Source organism: Metarhizium acridum (assembly GCF_019434415.1).
Source record: "Metarhizium acridum strain ARSEF 324 chromosome Unknown scaffold_1, whole genome shotgun sequence".
NCBI classification, from domain to species: Eukaryota; Fungi; Ascomycota; class Sordariomycetes; order Hypocreales; family Clavicipitaceae; genus Metarhizium; species Metarhizium acridum.
In genome coordinates, this window is record NW_027094015.1 from 5,228,144 (window position 1) to 5,247,339 (window position 19,196).

Below are 19,196 nucleotides of genomic sequence, written 5' to 3' on the forward strand. Positions count from 1 at the left end.
AGGGCAACCTAACCATTGGCTGTCACATAGTTAGTCGAAGTTGACGCAACCACAGCATAGTTAATATGTGCTTTCATACTCAGCGGGAAATTTGTACGGTTGCCCACACCAGCGACTGATCGCAAGGCGCTGTATTATCAGCTGCGGCAGACCATACTCTGTCTTCCGGCCACATAAAGGCTGCAGGTCCCATGTCTTCGGAGGTTGTTGGGTTGGCGGCTTTGGCAACCGAAGCTGTCATGGCCAGGACTGCCAGTGATCTCAACAGAGCCATTGAGAAATGCGGTTTGTTCGAGAAGGCAGTACTGATTTGTCTGATTCATCAAGATGAAAATAGTCATCATCAATTCAAGAACACACATTCCGAAGGTGGGAGGCGAGCAACACCAGCGGTATTAATAGAAAGCCCGCAAGCACACACACACACACACACACGGAACGTCCTCGAATCGCGGAGAGGCCCCGACCCACGGCCATGCGCCAGTCCCATCAACCCATCAACTTCGCTGCAACTATTGATATGCCGGCGAGGTCGGAATTATTGGCGGGGGAGCAGGTTTATCAGATGATCAGATAACAGATATTAGATGGAGCTTGCAACTTTCATTGGTCCGTCCACGCTAGTCGCGCAGCTCCTTGATGCACCGCAGACAAGTTTCTGCTTTGGCTGCGAGTGCATGGGAGCGAATTGGTTTATTGGCTGATGGCGAATCCCCCAAGGTGATAAACTCAAGACGCTCCTCCGATCGGCGCTGGGGGTTTGACCGACGACTTGGCGAGCCTTGCCCAAGATCCAGTCCAAGGCCAAGAAAGATCCCCAGCAGAAAATGTGACAGGAGACCCAAGTAGAATCGGGCAAACTGGGAGAGGCACTTTTGGGTTGCATGGAGTCTGCGCGTGTTGTTCATGGCACTCGGATACAGGGATTGCATTCGCTGCTGTTGTATCCGGTCGAGCTGTATATAAGGAACCGTGCTCCAGGAGCGTTTCCGGCGTCGACCCTTTTTCCCGGTCGGTTTCTGTTAGCCATTCTGTAGAATCTCCATTATCCTCTTCCAAACCGTCACTCGTTTGAGCACCGCGTCCACAAAGATGCGTTTCACTGCTTCTGCTCTTGTTATCAGCTCGGTGGCATCCCTAGCCTCGGCCGTTGCCAAACCGGACTTCAGCTTTCCCGACGCTGTCCCTATGGCGAAGCGTCAGACCTCGGGTCCTGCGTAACAATGCCAGGCCAGTTGTGGTCGGTACACCGCCGTGTGCGCCCAATAGCGTGGTCTCCGCCAGACTAACATGTCCGTAGGATATGCCATCCAGAACTCCGCCAAGGATGGCTACTGTCGGGACCAGTCCTGGGCGAAGCTCCTGGACGACTGCCTCAGCTGTGCCCTCAAGTACAATATCTGGCGGTGGTATGGCGACAAGGTCAGCGTCGGCGCCGGGAAGTGTGGTCTTGATGCGACTCCCAAGCCCGTTGAGGACGGCGGTTCATCCCAGGTTGGATCGGAGACCGCAGCTCCCAGCACTGCTCCCATCACCACGGAAGCTCAGCATACGAACGCTCCGGGCCAGACTACCCATGCGGAGAGCCGTTCGGTTTCGGGACCAGTGACGCCTACTTCTGCCGTTCAAACCACCGCGGCGCCTACTGTAGCCCATGGTCACAATTCTGTAAGTGTATGGAGCATATTCTCGGAACACTGCTTACAAAAATGGTAGACCGCCAGTCATGCTCCAACCATCACCGCCGGGGCATCGCAAAACGTGCTTTCCGATCATGTCGTACCTGCAGTGGCCGTTCTGGTTGCCGCCAACATGTTCTAATTTTGCGGATTCAGGATACGGGCATGAAGGATCTTGATGACAACGCCATGCGAGCATATACTTAAAAGCCAGAAGTCGATCCATTCGTACGACAAATATATAATACAATGCCATTTAATACAGTTCGTGCTCCAAGTGCCCATAGTAGCTCGTGACTCGTTCTGAAATATATTCAAGGAGAAAAAAAATTTCACTTCAGAGCCATGCCGCCAAAGGCCCTGTCCAACTCTGCTCCCGTATCAACAGCCGCCGGCTGTGCCGTCTTATCCTCCATCGGCGGTGGATGTTGTTGTTGATGATGTTGCGCTGTCGCTCCCGCGCTCGGCCCAGCCTGTGCCGACATTCTCTCTGGCTGCAATAACCGTGATTCACTGTCCAACCAACCGGGTGCGACTCTCCTCTTCTCGGCTAAATCGCGTTGCTTGATCTGCTCCTCGAATTCTTGAAGTTCCCTCTCAGCACTCTCTTGGACTTCGGTAACGTGATCCAGAAGCGCTTTGCACGACACAATGATATCGTCAGGGTGTGCGGCATGGCCAGAGCCCGAGACGACGAAGCGCGCTTTGGGCTGTTGGGAGGGGTCTTCGGACGCCGTGGGTATGCCCATTGCTGAGGGAGGGATATTGGAGGGCATTGTCTTGTAGTTGTAGGAGAGCGTGGTTGCCGTTGGGAGAGATACAAATGGGGACACGGTGAGGGGGACCTGCTCTAGCAGGGGATGAGGGCCTATTTTGCTGTTAGCTTAGTAGGGCGCCCGGGGGGGGAGGGGGCAAAGCAGGTGGCGCATACGATTGTTGTGCATGATGTATGTTGGGTATGTTCTGCCCAGGCGCGATTGTTGATGAGGAGTTCGTCACGAGCCTGTGAGAAGAAGTCCGTAGGGGGGCGGTCGAACAGGTAAGAAGGGTGTCCGGTGTGTGTTGTGTCTTTTTGCGTGTATGAACAGCTCGAAAACTGGAGTTGAAGAGTGGAGATGTGGACGATGAGGCCATGCTTCCCGAGGGCCTCGAGTCTCGAGAAGACGACGCGAACTGCCGTTGCGATGGTGCTCTCGCTGCGGAGAATCGTCATGCCCCCACTTCCGATAAGATAACTTACGAGTTGAACTGGTCAGTTCACCTTCAGAGCTCCCCCCGCGATGAATTTGCAAAGCTCCCGGCACCAGCGTCCTCCAACCAGACAGCTGCAGTCCTCTCGACTGTCTCCCTCCTCGGCGCCCATCATGCTCGCCACGACGATACGGTCGCCGCCCTCGGTGGACGACTACACCCCCCTCTCCGAGTACCAGTCCCAAACGCCAGAATCGTTCAGCGGCGGTAAGCCAGTGTTGCACTTCCACCTGAAGGGAGCCGTCGCATCCATCCCCAAGTCGCAATGCGGCACGCTGGCCATCTTCCCCGCGGACTCGCCTGCAGCCGAGAATGCCGTGGCGAGCACAAACGGTGACACGGAGGGGCTGGTTGAGCAGAAGGTCGATGTATTTGTAAACTCAGAGTGAGCCGACCCTCAAACCACGACCTCGAGGAGCCGTGCACGCTGACAAGGGGTGTAGACACTTTACAATCTTTAGCGAAAAGACAGAGTCGGGCGTCTCGATTCCCTATCCGTCCATCTCCATCCACGCAGTTAAGCAGGTCAGCGCGCGTGAAGGCGCCAGCACCCCGGCCATATGGATGCAGCTCGAGTTCTCGGACGGCGGCGCCGACGACGACGACTTCAACATGGTTGAGCTAACGATTGTGCCGGCATCAGGCGAGCCGCCCCAGACGGCGCAGCAGCTGTACGACGCCATTGCCAATTGTTCAAACTTGCACCCTGACCCGACCAACGGGGACGAGGACGGGGACGAGGAAAACGACTACGACCGCATAGTATTTGAGGGCAACATGGAGCAAGAGGCCGTCGAGGGGTTCACAGGGGTTTTGCGCGGCACGGCCGACGGAGGACTGCCGCCGCCCATGCCGGGCAGCGGGGGTTGGATTACCGCGGAAAACGTGCACGAGTATTTCGACGAGGATGGGAATTGGATTGGGGGCAGCAATGGAGACGGCGAGGCAGAGGAGCTGGGTGATGGCGCGGGCAGGACAAGACCCAGAGAGGAGGTTGACGACGATGGGGTCAATGGCGACGACGCTGAGAGCAAACGCCCAAGGGTTGAGTAGATTTATCAGGCTACATGGCACTCCGTACTCGTTATACAATAGAGCAGGGCGTTTGGGTGTAGGAATGGGTTAAAAAAACGCAGCTCGCACCGGAGACTGGCTGCTGTTGAGTTGTGTTGAGTAGCCCGCAGCTGGGTCATTGTCCTGCGTGCAATGGGCGTATGAGCGAAATGTCTCGCACATTAGGACAGCTTCATTTCGGTAAAGGCCAAGGTTGTTTTACCACAACCCCGCCATGGACGTGGCAATGACGGCAAGCATGACGCAGAATTGGCAACGTTGCGAGTAGATGAATTGAGCTTTGCAGAATTGGGTCCAGCTCTCCTACTTGATACGACATGGACTGGTCCTCAACTCCATTCACCCGCAGCTCCGGGCCCAAAAATATCACGATTTGGGTAGCTAGTTACCATTCCCAAGAGAAGGAAAGCGTGGGTTCATGCAGACTTGGATTTCTCCGCCCTCCTTGAATCGCCCACATCGCCAATTGGTCATGTGCAGGCGATCCCCTGTCCGAGGCTAACGTCAAGGTTTATTATCTACTACTAGACAAGAGTCCGTCCGTCCCGTCCCGTCGAGGCGACGAGAGCTGCAGCTCGTTCATAACTTATAAAGCAAGGCTTCATTCCCTGGTTCTATTTTCTCTGTTCCTCCCGCCCCATTATACACTTCGACGTTAAACAATGAAGCCTCTCGCCGTGTTCCTGCTCGCCGCCTCGTCGGTCCTCACCGGCGCGGTCGCAGATCCAGTCGTCCACGACGCCGACAAGGACATCACCTACTACGGGCTCAGCCGCAACGGCATTGAAGTCTTTCTCAATATCCCCTACGGCCAAGACACCAGCGGCGAGAACCGGTTCCGACCGCCCCGTCCGCATTCATCTCCACGCGGCAGCGCCATTGACGCCACTGCCTACGGCCCGGCGTGTCCGCAGGCACTGGGGCCGTGGGTGCCCCCGATATCATTGAGCAACATTACCAAGATATCCGAGGACTGTCTGAATCTCAACATTGCGCGGCCCAAGGGCAAGTGTGTCGAGGGCAAGAAGCTGCCCGTGTTGGTGTATATCCACGGCGGGAGCTTCTGGACCGGTAGCAATGAGGAGGTTACCATCCGGCCGGATGGCATGATCCTCGAGAGCGTCAAGAATGGGCTGCCCGTGATCCATGTGGCCATGAACTACCGCTTGGGCTGTGAGTATATTTCCATAGTAACCAGACATATTCTTCCCTTGTCTGTGCCCTGCCCCTTATGGGAGGGCTGGGACAACGACGACAGCTGGGACAACAGCTAATCATCGGCAGTCTTTGGATTCGCACGGTCAGATGCCCTTCGAAAAGAAGGCTCCGAGAATGCCGGCTTGAAGGATCAACGTCTCGCGCTCGAATGGGTTCGGGACAATATTGCGCAGTTTGGCGGCGATCCCAACAAGGTGACCATCTTTGGCCAGTCCTCTGGCGGTATGTATATCCGCAACCTTTAAATCAATTAAAAAAAAAAAAAACAAAAAAAAAAAGACATTAACAGCACGCCTCAGGCCTCTCCATCGGCATGCACATCATGGCCTACGGCGGCTCCAAGCCCGCGCCCTTCCAGCAAGCCATTGCCGAAAGCCAGGCCCTCGAGCCCGGCATCACGGGCAACTTCACCACCAACGCCATGCAGGCCCTCGTCGAGCACGTCGGCTGCTACAAGACGCACCTCGATTCCGCCGAAACCATCCAGTGCCTGCGCGGCTTCGACACGGACAAGGTGCTCAACGCCTCGCTGGCCACGTACCAGTCCGACACAGCCCACAACATCGGCGACATCTGGCTGCCCTCGGTCGACGGCGACTTCTTGCCCGCGGCGCCCTCGCAGCTCATCAAGGAGCATCGCTTCTCCAACGTGACCACCATGATGGGCTGGTGCGACGACGACGTGACCTTCTTCACCGACGCAAACATCACCACCGCCGCGGACACGTACAACTTCCTCCGGGCGTACGCGCCAGACGTGTCGACGGACAACATCAGCAAGCTCATGGCGCTGTATCCCGCGTCCGACTTCCCGGCCAACACGGCAGCCAACGCGTCCAGCGAGTTCTACCGCTCGGCCAGAATCTTCAGAGACATCGTCATGACGTGCCAGCCCCTCGGGTACGCGGAGCAAATCGCCGCCGCCGGAAACACCGCCTACCTGTACGACTGGAACCAGACCATCCTCGACCCCTTCCTGTCGCAGGTCGTACACCGGCCGGGCATGGGCTCAATCCACACCTCCGAGTTCGCCTACATCTTCGGCAACCTCTCCCACTACGACACGGGCGACTACGACTTCGACCCCAGCCCGTCCGACTACGAGCTCAGGGACCGGGGCTCCCGCTCGTGGTCCACGTACGCCAGCACCGGCAAGCCCAGCCTCGAGGGGCACGACACCTTGCAGGGCTTCACGCCGGCCTTTACGCAAAACGGCCAGGTCAACATCTTTGTCGTCGGCGGTCCCCACGAGGGCCTGTCGCCGATTGACGGGCCCAAGGCCTCTCGCGCCCTCGAGCAGCAGAAGTTGCGGCAGAGATGCGCCTTTATCAACTCGCCCCGGATGATTAAACAGTTGAAGTATTAAATACACAAAAGAGAAAATAAAATAAAACAAAATAAAATAAAAACCTAACTTGGCCACATGATGCCGCTATCTTATACATGGGATGAAAAAAGAAAAAAGAGACAAATGTTCTATCTATGTGACGGAAGAAATATAACCGGGTCCCGGGACCACATCTCACGGGCAAAGAAAACAACGTCTACAAAAAGAATTGAACAATGAGCGAAAATCCAGACCGTAGAGGCCCCCCCCCCCCCTTTTTCTAAATGCGCAACGCCCTCCCCCGCGTCCTCGCCTCCCTCTCCGGCGACGGCAGCAAGAAGCCGTCTTTATCGTACAGGCCCAGACTCTCGGCGCTGTCCCGCCTGGCGCCGCGCTTCTCGCGGGCCAGCAAATCCCCCACGGGGCAGGGCCTCAACTTGAACGTGGGCGGCGGTGAAGGGGTCGTGGGCGGCGTCCTGTCCCTGGTTCCGCGGGACGGACTCTGGCGCACTTCCCGGAGCCCCAGCGCGTCCGCCTGCGTGCTGGCCCTGCTCTCCACGCCCTGGTTCTCCTTGCCGTCCTGCTTCCCGCTGGGGCTGCCGCGCCTGGTCAGATCCTCGCTCCGGCCCTGTCGGTGCTGGCGCCGGAAGCCCGTCCCGTTCAGGTTCATCATGGACCGGTGTTTCGGGAGGCTGCTGCCCTTGCCGATGTTGAGGTAGTGCCTGCTGCCGCTGACCTCCCGCCGGGGGAGCTGCCTCCGCGGCGCCGCGGGCTGGCCGGTGAAGATGCCGGGCAGGGTAGGCGAGTCGGCCTCGCCGACGGCGGTCGAGGCGACCGAGGACGCGGCGCTGTAGGCGCTGACGACGCTGTTCATGCGGCGGAGCTGCGCAATCGTCGTGCCCAGCGCGGGGGCGTCCCTGCTGGAGCGGCCCGCGGCAAGGCGAGAAGGCGAGCCGTACGTGACGGCGGCGGGGTCCGCGAGCGAGCAGTACGAGCTGGCCCCGGAGAGCCTCCTCCGCGGAGAGCCGGCGGCGCTCCTGACCGACGGGCGCGGAGACAGGCCCGTGGAGAGGATGCTGCCGTCCGCGCCGGCGACCGCGGCTGGCGGCTGGGGCAGCGCCCGCTTGTTGCTCCCGCTTGCCAGGAGCATGGACAGGATCTCCTGCTCGCTAAAGGGCGACGACGACGACAAGTCGGCGTCCTTGTCGTCTCGGGCGCCCGGTGTGAGTGGGCTGCCCGTCGGCGAGCGGCCGCGGTCCGCGGCAGCAACCCATTCTGGCTTGGGTGTTTCGCAGGCCAGCAGCGCCGTTGCTTCCGAGTCGTCGCTGCCCACCGAGTCTGATGTGAAGCTGCAGTCTGACTGCGGTTCCGGCACTGGAGGCTGTTGCGCCGCGACGCCGTCGGATCCTGTGCGCGAGGCTCCCAGCGTCAGAGGACGGGGCGGCACCATTTGGAGATCAATGCCGCGGCCGGGTCCGCTCTTGGAATTGACCGACAGTGGCCGCAGTGGCTGGGAAATGGGCGACGCATCCGTCCGAGTGGTGAGCACGCTTGGGCTCATGGTCTTTGTGCGCCTCAGTGGCCGGGGGCCGGCAGGCTGCTCCTGTTTTTGCCTGACGTGATGGCGACCGCGAGCGCGGCCGTTATTGGTGAATGGATCATCTCCTGCGGCCAGTGCTTGCAGCTCTTCCTGTCGATACCTCTGCTGCTGGAGGAAGTACTGCCGCTGAATTGCCTGCTCCTCGCTCTCGGGCTCGCCGACGCTGTACAAGGTGGACAAGGAACTCGACTCGTCACTGTCCACGGACCGTCTCTTTGACGGGCTTTTCTGAGGGCTGCTGCGCTGGGGGCTTCGCTGGGGGCTTTTATTCCTATAACTTGGGCTCTCCAGCCCTGGCAAGCTCGGTGGCAGAATCTGTTGCCCCTGGGGCTCCCATTCCCGCCCTCCAACGCGGCTGGGACTAGGCGTGCCGTCTGGGAGCTCAAGCTCCTGCGTAGCTTGGGCAATCAGACTATTCGCCACACTTCCAATCGAAGCAACCGAAGCCTGAGTCGGCAAAGCAGCCATGTTCCCAGGCTTGCCGGGGCTTGGGGTTCCCCTATGATGCCGCCCAGTTGCACGCCCCGAGTTTGACGTCCGGCTGGACGGAGTCTTCACCGGCGATGTACGAGTTGGCGACGGTTGCGGCGTATGCTTGACAGGAGATCGGCTGGATCCCTCGCGCAGACGCTGGTCAGTCGAGCGCAAGATATCCCTCAGCCCCATCTCCGTCATAGTCACGGACGGCCGCACATGTGCCTGGGCCGGCGTACGCACGGCAGACTGACGACCCCTAGGAACATCGTCCTGCAAAGACAGATTCGGCTTCGTCTGGCTGGCCGGGAGGTTGCTTCCACTCCTCCGCTTCTGTACATATATCGCCTGCGGTTGCTGGTTGCGCGCATGCTGCTGCGGCTCCTGATAATACGGTGGGTGGTTCTGAAACTGGGACGGCTCTTCGTGCTGCTGCTGCTGCTTCCGATACTCCTCGTACGACGGTCTGTGCTGGCTGTTCTGCCGTCCGACATCATGTATCCCGTCGCCGCCCTCCTCGGCAACCCTGACGTTGGGCACCGTAGGAAACTGTCGAATCCAACTATCCCTGCTAAACCACCCGTCTTTCGAATCCTTCTTCACAGTCGGGCCGTGGAATTCCTCGCCGTTGATCCAGCTCTTCCTCTCTGCACGCCGCTTACTAGACGATCGGAAAATGTTGAGGTTATTGTACGATAGCATCGGAGGCAGCGGGATTATTGGCGGGAGTGTAAGTGAGAACCGAGAGGACAGGCGGCTCGGAAGCCCGCTGACGTCCGATTCGGTCATGACAAGAGGTCGCTTTGTGAGACGAGTCTGGGAGTATTCATCGGGCATCGTGTACATCCTTTCCGTGGTTCGCTTCTGACGGACTTTGACCCTCCACGCCATGAAAAGGCCGAGAGATGTGAATATCACTATGGAGCCACACAGCGCAATGGCGAGCAACCCTCCCAGGCTCAGTCCGCTCGAGTCGCCATCTCTTCTTGGAAGAACCGAAACATCCATAATGACTTCTTCTTTGGTTTTTTTTTTCTATTCCCCTTCTCAGACGACTTGGGGCATTGGAGGGTATTCGTCGCCTGTCCCGTTGACCGGCGAAAGTGACGCCGATTACCGCTGGTCGAGGAGACTTGATTTCAGTCGCCGTACTGCTGCTTCGTTAGTATGGCTGGGAAAACTAGCACGCCAGTTTAAGGAAGGTTTTGCCATTTTGTTTCTCTGGGCATAAACATTGGTCAAGCTCCTTGATGGTGTTTGGGTCTGTCCCACTCCAGCAATTCGAGGAATGCGTTGCCAGTGTGACTTCATTCCAGTTGTCAGCAACCCACCCTTCATGTTCTTGCAAGCAGAGGCTTCACAAATGACAAAGTTAAAGCTCCACTAATAATCTTCTTTGGGTGCCCATATGGTAACAATGGGAGTGCATTCAGAGAATGACAGTCTGTTGTGCCTTGTCACATCGTCAGTCAAGCTCAGCCCATGTCGCACTTGGCGCCAGCCGTCTCGGCCTCGCTGCACTCATTGCAACAATTGAATTTGGTCACGTTGCTTGATTTAACCCCTATAGTTACCAAGAAGAAATGGTAGCATCTCTGCTCTATGAAAAGAAAAGAAAAACAAGTGAAGCCAACTATGCTATCAATCATACGAAGAATGTGAGCCCATATTTCTGGAACCCGCCCAGATGGCACCAATGGTCCCCTACCAGAAGAAAAGACAGGAAAAAAATATAACTTTAAATCAGCAACGTCATTTACCGTTTTAATTTTGCCTTTTCAAACTCCATCAAAACTTGCCATGGACATGTCCATGGCGCATGTGGCGACGTCGATGGTCGTGAGCACCGGCAGGTGTAGGAGCAGGCGAGTTGCCGTAATCCGTAACCGTGACCCACTTCTCCACCCAGAGGATCTCGGTAACCTGGTTCCCATTGGTGATATACTCAGTTCTGTAATAGCTGGGCTGAGCGGACGGCGTTGTCGGAGGAGGCGGGGGAGGCGTCACGGAAGTGGTCGTTGGCAAAGGTACCGTTGAAGAAGAGTGGGCGTTTTCTTTGAAAGCCAGGCCGAGAAGAGGAGAGACCGCAGCCGATGGCTTGCTAACCGGACTCTGGACGGCACCGGATGTGGAGCTGGGGGCGGAGCTGGAGGCGGAACTGGAGGCGGGATTGGAGGCGGAAATGGAGGCGGCCCGGTTAGAGGTGGCAGCAGGCTTATTGCCGTGATCGCCACCACCAACCTGGCCAACCTTGATACCTCCAGGCAGGTTGGCCATGGGCCCAACCACATCCTCAGCAATCAATGCCTGCAAAAGTGGCTTCTTGATCTTACAAGAGATTTCCTTGTCCTCTTCGACAACGTTGAAGAGGGGGCAATCCTGAATACGGCCGGAGGAGTTGGTGCACTGGTTGATGGCACTTTGGAGAAATTCAGGACGCCAACCCGTCATGAAGTCGCCATGGTAGCCATATCCTAGCCCAGTTAGTATACAAACGTGTGAGCCGTTACTGAAGCAGAGAAGACTTACCAGTAGTGTCGCCATTAGAGACGACAAAGCGGCCGTCACGGCCCTTGAAGGCATACGTGTTCCAAATGGTCTCAAAGAGCAAGCTGGGCGTTCGGACCGAATACCCCTCAGGACAGTTACCCGTCATGACCTGGTCAGGGAAAGCCATGTGGCTCTTGTGGTCCTCGCTGTCAATGGCATTGCCACCCTTCCAGCAAGACGGGAACATGATCTCGAATCGGACACCGTCAGTACAGTTCCGGTCCAACTCGGCCTTTGATGGAAGGTAGTGTCGAAACAACGTCGGTTCGGCGTCCTTAGCGTAGTTGAGACAATTGAAACCAATCGCGCGTTGAGCCAAATCTTCCTGCGTGGTCTGGCCCAGGGCAGCCCATCGTGATCTATCAGGATCTGGGTGCCTTGCGTCTCCCAGCGTATAGGCTCGTCTATTGTTGTCTCCAGAAAGCATTCGGAATCCTGATGGGAAGGCGGTGATGTTATCTCCATAGAGGAGATAGTACCTAACGGGAACAGTCAGGGGCTATTTGCAACTGGCGCATCGTCATGCAGAATGGGACATCACTTACGCAAGCATTCCACCAACTTGGGGAACAATTTCTATTTCACCAGTTTTGGCGTCTTGGAAGTAGATACTGGGAGTCCAGTAGGCGGACTTGTCTTGAGTGACACGGCATGAAGTGCAATCGCCAGCAAGTAGGTCGGCAGTGTCCGCGCTTTCTGAGAAGCCTATCAGTCATGTTAGTTTTCATGTCTCATTCATCACATTGCTCCACAAAGAGCAACTACACCGGCGACGTTTTCTTCAGTCTTGTTTTGTCGTGGAGGTTCCTCTCTAGAACTCCGCAAGCTATCTGCTGACAAGGATTATTCACAGCTGTGGACAGTCCCGTCTGGCGCTGTGAGATCACCCAAGAACCGCAACTGAGCAATCTGGTGTAAAGACAAAACCCAAGCTCGGAAATGACGTACCATTGGATCCATGGATGGTGTGTGCGTGAGGAGAGGCTTCGTTCGGGTTGACGATTGGGTCCATTCGAGCAAGAGCAACGCGGCCAGGACATTCCATACGCCAAAAGGCGTTGGCGCCTGCGATGAGGCCTGCAGACAAGGCCACGGATTTGAGCATTGCGGGTACCAGCTCTTGAGGTTGGGGTCAAATTCAGAAAACTGTCAAGGCACTCAGGCGGGAGACGGATGGGTTTTATACTGGCGGAAGAATAGAAGTCGCAACAGAAATGTCTGTCTGTGGAACGAATGTTAGCAGTCTAATGAAACCCGGGTTGACTTGGCGGTTGCTGGCAGACGAGTGATGACAGAAGGAGGATGGCAAGAAAGAAGGACCCGTCAAGGAAGAGAGAGAATCGACGAGAAGCACTTCTAGTGACCAGAAATAGCACCCGAGGCAGGCGCAGGCGACCAGCACTTGCTGAGAAGAGGGCAGATTTGAGGCACGGGGTCTTGATTGAATGGCTGGCGAGGCAGGTGCAACACTTGACGGTTGACACCTTTAACTTCTCGCGTGTGCCGACAGCTGACAGTCGGCTGGTCAGATCCATCCGCTGTCCCCTTCTTGGGTTTGGATGTCGGTTCAAATCTTCACTCCTTGCTCATACCACTTGACGTGTCACGCCTGGACAGGTCCTTTGTTGCAGGGGCCTTGGATTATTCTCGCTGTTGAATATCCTCCGTTCCCAATGCACAAAAGAGAAGCTAATCCAGCATGTTCAACAAAGCAGGCAAGTGCAGGTGCTGGCAACATCTCGAGCATCTTACCAAGAACAGCGTCGGCGTCGGTATTCACACAAATATGTAACGTCTTCCTGAGACTTCTTGGGACAAGAACTCAAAAAAAGAAAAAAAAAGATTGGCTGCTTGCAACCGGTTCAGTGAAATTGGAAACACTCTTCGACGAGTCGACGGAACGTCTTTATCGGCCTCCAACTTGAAGCCTGCACCTGAAGCCCAACCCCGCTGTCGCGCGCCGAGACTTTGAATTCCAGCGAGAGGCACTACCTCAGGTGGGCTGTACACCATTCTTCGCGCGCCTTGCAACGCGTAAAATGGCTGGTAGTTATGTAGACCTCTGGCCTGGCAATTATGATATTTGGCTCTATAGCTGGTGCCGTTGTATCCGTCTTCTCGTCGAGGTGGTCGTTGACAAAACCTTGGTCAGTTGCCTCACACCACCAGGTACAGCTCCTTGGCAACTATAGCCAGCCGGGAATTCGTGACAGCGTCGTCGAAATCAAGTCTAGATAACACTGTTTTTTGCTTTATCCCAGATGTTTTCTCCAGATATCGATAACTCCGGGGTGTCTCTCTGTTGCAAATGAGGGGTTCTCTTCGGGGGAAGTCGATACGCACACGGCGGTTACTGAGCTAATAATACACGAGAACTCAGTTCTTTCTTACCTAGTGGTTACAGAAGAATAAAGCAAACTTCAAATTGTACAGAGAATTCGAAAGAGAAAATCGAGAGCGGCCAAGAAGTCGATAGTAAGGAGCGCAAATGGTCAGAATGACCTAGAAAGGGAAGGAAGCGAACGTCAAGATCTTGAGTAGTTTCGCATACCAAAAAGAGAAGGCTTGAATACCAAAAGGCAGGGAGGTCCTCTACACTCGGGAGACAAAACGAAAAACCTGGCTCCCGACTGCCACTCTCGGACACAGGAGAGGCCTTGTCCTCGCAGTGCAGCCCTAGCCGGACACCAGACGTTTGTCTGGGGTTACGTGGATGTCCCAGGCAAAATTACAACAGTTCCAAGGGTCAGGCAGCATGTATGTACACACCATGTACATACTGGACAAGCCCCCAAAGCGCATATCCTCCTTGGCGGCGCGGACCAGAATGCTCCTTGTTCCGCCATCAGTAGCCAGTACACCGCCAATGCGAATTGCAGGATTGCGATGGGAAGTACCTAATACACTCCGTGAACCAATAAATCCAGGGAGGAGGTTGGATGGTCACGCAGAGATCGGTACAGGGGTCCCAAGGGGTAGCGGCAACCAACCTTGATTGGTCTGACGCCTTTACATGTTACGTACGGAGTACCTAGTACTTGCATTTTTGCTGTAGGTGTCTCGGAAGGGGCTGGTTTGTTCAGACGGGCTGCATGTTGCGAAGCGCTTGAGCTTGATATTCAATAAAATTCCGCGCTTTGCTTTGGTCCTTCACATTTAGTTGTTGTACATATATATTACGGTTAAAACAATCCTGGGAGCCGAAAATGCTAGGAGTCGTCCAACAAAGAGCGCGTTGTTTGCACGGATGAACATAAGTCAAATCACATTTTCAACATGCAATCGCTCTGCGCTTTTAATTTGCCTCTTCAGCCACTCCCTGCCTCAGGGCTGCGCTTGGAGGATCAGTTAGTGTACCCACTGGTAGAGGTTGACTAGCAGGGGTACCAAGAAGACGCTTGTTCTTCATGACGCAAGTGTGGAGTTCACAGCCCCCGTGACGATGGCACATACCAGAGGGAGGTTATTGTTACCAGCGATTCAAAATAGCACCTGGTCACGCTGGCTGGCCGCCAGCCACTTATTCACGCGCTACGAAGTAATACGGCAAAGCCAAATGGATCAAACATGGCGTTTTGAGGGCAGCCAATTATTCTAGACGCTCAGGGAAGCAAATATTAGGGGCCGTGCGACGATGGACTCCCCCACTCTGGTCTCCGGAACTTGAAACTCGGCTGAGACCGGGGTGAAGGACCTGCTGATGATTGACAAGAGTCCAACCGGACAAACGATCGATCAGATGGATGAGCGGCATCTTCATGACAATCAAGCAGGTCCGCAGTACAACGACGACACTCAGTCACGTACTTACGCCCCAGGTACCTAGTAGGGGACTACCCAAGGTAGTATTGTACTCCTCAAGAAAGTATTGACTGCTTTGTACAATACGATCCTGGACGGATACCTTTACTACTAGCATTCAGGTACGGTGGTTGGCCACAGTCATCGTGGTGAAATGGAAACTCCAATACTTGCAGACATGGCCAATCACACATTTGCGCTATTGATGAAAATGAATGCCCACCACCTAACGAGGAATCCAACGGTTCATAGACCTATCGATCTGCTTCTACTACGCACTACATTACCGACGCAAGAGCACAGGCGGTCTCTCCCTTTGGTTGTGTTAAGGCTCCAGTCGGGTATCTGCAGGGATATATATCCAATAAGATGCTAAATTCAAAGAGGTACATGAAATTAGTAATAAATTGAGTGATAATAAGAGTACCTATAAAATAGTGCTTTACAAGCTACTACTTCTAACTCAATGCAGCCCTAACGCGATTAACGGGTCGCCTTACGGTCGCCTGCTATCAGCATGGGGCATTGTGGGGCTCGTGACCTCACTGAGCCTTAACACAATCTTGGCCGTTTGCTCATTGGTGTGTGCGATGCTGGACGTGCTCCGTACATGCCACGCACTCAGCTCCGTGTGCCTTGGTGGCGTTTTAAAGAGAAGTGTTTGTTGTGCCCCGAGATTAGGCTTGCTACTCAAGCCCGTGCGCTTCATGTTTCCAAGTCAGTTGAGCTACTTTTCAGTCATCATATACAGTTCCTTGGTATTTCCTATGTTAACGAACATTGACTGATAAGCAAGAGGGCGGCCTTTGGAAATGAGACGGGATCTCCTGTTGTGAATAACGCACCATTCACCTGTCACCGCTGTCTGCTTCCCTGACAGGGTTGCAAAAAAGACGCAGGCACATGGAGATCAACAAAGAGCTCGGGCTGGCATCCAGTGACCAAATAGAGTGAACTAGCCGTTCATGCACCGAGAAAACCTGGTTTGGCCCATGTCCTGTCACCAAGAGAGGAAATTGCAAACAATAGCTGGTGGAGTCGTTGGTACAAAGTCCCTTCGACGAACAATATCTGAATGTGATGATAGAAACCCGAGAGCCATCATTTGACTCCACTTGCCGGGAAGAATTACGATGCCATTTAACACATAAGATGATGTTACATACGGAGTACCCCGTACTACTTCGTACAGGTTGAACGAGAATCCATCCACGCGAGACTACGGAGTACCACTTGCAGTGACGGGCAAGGGGGTCTTCCGCCATTGAAGCCGTGATTTCCTAGATAGATGTGCATACCAACATGTTACGAACGACACTGCACAAGACACGGGACGGGACCGCACCGGCTAGGACAGGCACGACCCGTGGGCATAAGAAGAAGGTAAGGGCACGTGATTAGTTACGTGACCTAAGAGGCGATTAAAGAGGTTAATGTTTAAATACATTAATTAAGAAGGATTAAATTAATTAAACCTTAAGCTAGTTAATTAAGGTTTAAAGGAATTAATAGTTAAGCTAATTAATTTAGAATTATAATAAAGAGATAAACGAGTACTTAAAAAGAAGGTATTTTTATAGCTAAATAATTTAAATCTTTATTAATTAATTTAAGTAATAGTTTTATTATTAAGAGTTATACTTTTAATAGCCTTATTATAATACTACTTAAAAGCTACTTTATAATATTTAACTTAACTTACTTTTTAAGAAATAAACCTATTATACCTTAAAATCTAAGTTACTATCATATTTTAATTAATTTTATTTAATAAGTTACCTTAAAACTTTAAGTAATAATAACTTCTAAGATATTTACTTTAAGCGAAAAGACTATTAACCTTAAAGAGATAATAAAGTACCTTTATAATAAGATTATTAAGCTTAAAAAGTAGAATTAATAGCTTTTTAATTAATAAAATAATCTTTATAAAAAACTTAAGGTATAAGAAGAGAAACTTATAATAATTTAAAATCTTATACTTATATTCTCTATTAATAATAATAATATATTAAAATTCCTTAAGCTTAAATTATACGATAATTATAAGGGTAATATAAGAAACTTTCTTATATAAGCTTAAGCTTACCTATAAGTTAATAAAAAAATCTATATAATATTTAAGTTATAAATTCTTTATATTAGTAACCTTTTAATTAAAAAGGTAATAGAATAATAAAAGCTAACCCTTCACGTATATCTTAAATATAGTATTAAAGTTAAAGTAAAAGTTATTTATATTTTCTTTAATTATAAAACCTTTAAAAAATAACTTCTTATTATATTTAAAAACCCTAATAAGTATAAAGAAGCTATATAATAGCTTACTTAACTTAAGTAAACCGAATTTATAACTTATTATACTAAGAAGTTTAAACGTATTATAGTAAAACTTAATTAAAATACTAAACCTAAAATAAAAGTTTTTTATTAAGGACTTAAAAAAGAAGTAAAGAATAATATTTATTAAGAAGATTATTTTAAGTTATTTAATAACTTTATTAAAATAATTATTAAGGTAAATAACCGTTTATATAAGTAATATTATAAAAAAAGTTATAGGAAATTTAAATTATATACTAGGTTTAATAAACCTAATAATAGTAAGCTATACTAAATATTAATAGTATATAGGTATTACGCTAAACCTATAAAACTTAACGTTATAAATAAGAAAAGGGGAAAAACTTATTATAATTATAATAAGACTAAATACTTTATAAATAAATATAAAGCCTTAAAGAAGCTATAAAAGCTAATTCCTAAAAGTAAGAAACTTTATATTATAAACTAAGAAAACTTACTTACGTGAAATCTTAGTATAATAAGTAATAAAGAAAACTATACGTTAATAAATAATATTAGTTTAAATAAAGATTAGGAATTTAAAATCTAACTAATACCTAATAACTTTTAGAAATATTAAATACCTTTACTAAAAAGTAAACCTTTACTAGAATAGATCTAAGAAGAAGAGAATTATTTAATTAAGAAAAATAAACTTAAAATTAAATATAAACTTCTTAATTAAACCTTTTACTATAATAATAATTATTACATGTACCTTAATAGTAAGTAAGGTAATAAATAGTTTTTATAAGAATAAAAGGGAAGAAGAATAACTCTTATAATACAATTAAAATTATAATAAACTAATTTAAAGATATTAAACGAGAAGTTATATTATACTAAGAATAACGTATATATTACCTAAACTATAACCTTATAATATAAGAATAAAAGGAACTATATAATTATAAGTAACTCGCTTAACTTAAGTTTAATTAATATAAATAGTAGATTAAGCAATTACTAAGAAAGCTCTAATAATACGTTAAAAGATAACCGCTAATAATAGCACTTAAAATAACGCGCTAAAGAATAATATAAGAATAGAATTAATAAATTAGGAAATAATAGCTATTATTATAATTAAAACTAATTTCTTAATAAAGATTTAATAGGTCTTTATATACTATAAATATTAATAGTATAAAATACCTTATAATTAATATAATTATAATAGAATAAAAGATTTAAGTAATAATTAATAGTAAAGTATAAGGAAATTTTATCTTATTAAATCTTATTAATAGATTATAATTACCTTAAATACCTAAAGATAAGCCTTATTAACTTATAACTATAAAAGAAACTACGGTAAAGTATAGCTAAGAAGTAATTAATATAAAAGTAGCGTAACTTCTTATTAATATATAAGGTATAAAACACTAGGTTATATTAAATATTATAGTAATCTTAAAATATAATATTATATTAAAGATACCCTAGTTATAAGCAAGTAATCTATAAGTTAATTAAAGAACTAGCTAACTTTAATAGAATTTACTAGAATATAATTATAAAGCTAAGAGTAGCCTATAAAGGGTACTTTAATTAAACTATAATAGGCCTTTAAAAATATATGTAATTACTAGAGAGCTAAAAGCTAAGATAATAAAGATTTCTAAGAAATACTTAAAGTATAGTAAGCTATTTAACGAAGAGCTAGAAATAGAATTACTAGAGTATTTATACTAAAACTATAAGATTAAACTCTAGCCTAATACTAAACTAACGTTTAATAAGATTTATTCTTAAAACCCTAAGTAAGATAAGGCGCTTAAAAAGTATTTAAAGGATATATTATAAAAGGGATATATAAGACTATTAAAGTCTCTAATAAAATACCTAATTCTATAGGTATTAAAGAAGAACGGGA

At 49.9% G+C, this 19,196-nt stretch overlaps 8 protein-coding genes across 8 annotated transcripts; 4 read left to right on the forward strand and 4 right to left on the reverse strand.

The window, feature by feature from the left end:
- Positions 1–524: 524 nt before the first annotated feature.
- J3458_001642 (uncharacterized protein) lies at positions 525–1,821 on the forward strand (the record flags this gene model as incomplete). Its single annotated transcript, XM_066116835.1, has 2 exons — positions 525–1,668; positions 1,717–1,821. Exons 1-2 carry the CDS (start codon positions 1,291–1,293, stop codon positions 1,819–1,821), a joined length of 483 nt encoding a protein of 160 aa, XP_065978720.1. The 5' UTR covers positions 525–1,290.
- Positions 621–932, reverse strand: J3458_001641 (uncharacterized protein; the record flags this gene model as incomplete). Its single annotated transcript, XM_066116834.1, has 1 exon — positions 621–932. One exon carries the CDS (start codon positions 930–932, stop codon positions 621–623), a length of 312 nt encoding a protein of 103 aa, XP_065978721.1.
- Positions 1,762–2,952, reverse strand: J3458_001643 (uncharacterized protein). The gene is made up of 2 exons (XM_007814218.2): positions 2,611–2,952; positions 1,762–2,547 (listed from the first exon to the last, which is right to left on the reverse strand). Exons 1-2 carry the CDS (start codon positions 2,621–2,623, stop codon positions 2,012–2,014), a joined length of 549 nt encoding a protein of 182 aa, XP_007812409.2. The 5' UTR covers positions 2,624–2,952; the 3' UTR covers positions 1,762–2,011.
- Positions 2,953–3,043: 91 nt separating this feature from the next.
- On the forward strand, positions 3,044–3,983 carry J3458_001644 (uncharacterized protein; the record flags this gene model as incomplete). Its single annotated transcript, XM_007814219.1, has 2 exons — positions 3,044–3,315; positions 3,374–3,983. 2 exons carry the CDS (start codon positions 3,044–3,046, stop codon positions 3,981–3,983), a joined length of 882 nt encoding a protein of 293 aa, XP_007812410.1.
- A 683-nt stretch (positions 3,984–4,666) lies between these two features.
- Positions 4,667–5,278, forward strand: J3458_001645 (uncharacterized protein; the record flags this gene model as incomplete). Its single annotated transcript, XM_066116836.1, has 1 exon — positions 4,667–5,278. The coding sequence occupies one exon, from the start codon at positions 4,667–4,669 to the stop codon at positions 5,276–5,278; it is 612 nt and encodes a 203-aa protein (XP_065978722.1).
- A 257-nt stretch (positions 5,279–5,535) lies between these two features.
- Positions 5,536–6,588, forward strand: J3458_001646 (uncharacterized protein; the record flags this gene model as incomplete). The annotated part of the gene is made up of 1 exon (XM_007814220.2): positions 5,536–6,588. The coding sequence occupies one exon, from the start codon at positions 5,536–5,538 to the stop codon at positions 6,586–6,588; it is 1,053 nt and encodes a 350-aa protein (XP_007812411.2).
- Positions 6,589–6,829: 241 nt separating this feature from the next.
- On the reverse strand, positions 6,830–9,631 carry J3458_001647 (uncharacterized protein; the record flags this gene model as incomplete). Its single annotated transcript, XM_066116837.1, has 1 exon — positions 6,830–9,631. One exon carries the CDS (start codon positions 9,629–9,631, stop codon positions 6,830–6,832), a length of 2,802 nt encoding a protein of 933 aa, XP_065978723.1.
- Positions 9,335–13,875, reverse strand: J3458_001648 (uncharacterized protein). The gene is made up of 5 exons (XM_066116838.1): positions 13,565–13,875; positions 12,122–12,395; positions 11,719–11,878; positions 11,153–11,652; positions 9,335–11,097 (listed from the first exon to the last, which is right to left on the reverse strand). The coding sequence occupies exons 2-5, from the start codon at positions 12,276–12,278 to the stop codon at positions 10,412–10,414; spliced, it is 1,503 nt and encodes a 500-aa protein (XP_065978724.1). The 5' UTR covers positions 12,279–12,395; positions 13,565–13,875; the 3' UTR covers positions 9,335–10,411.
- Positions 13,876–19,196: the final 5,321 nt, after the last annotated feature.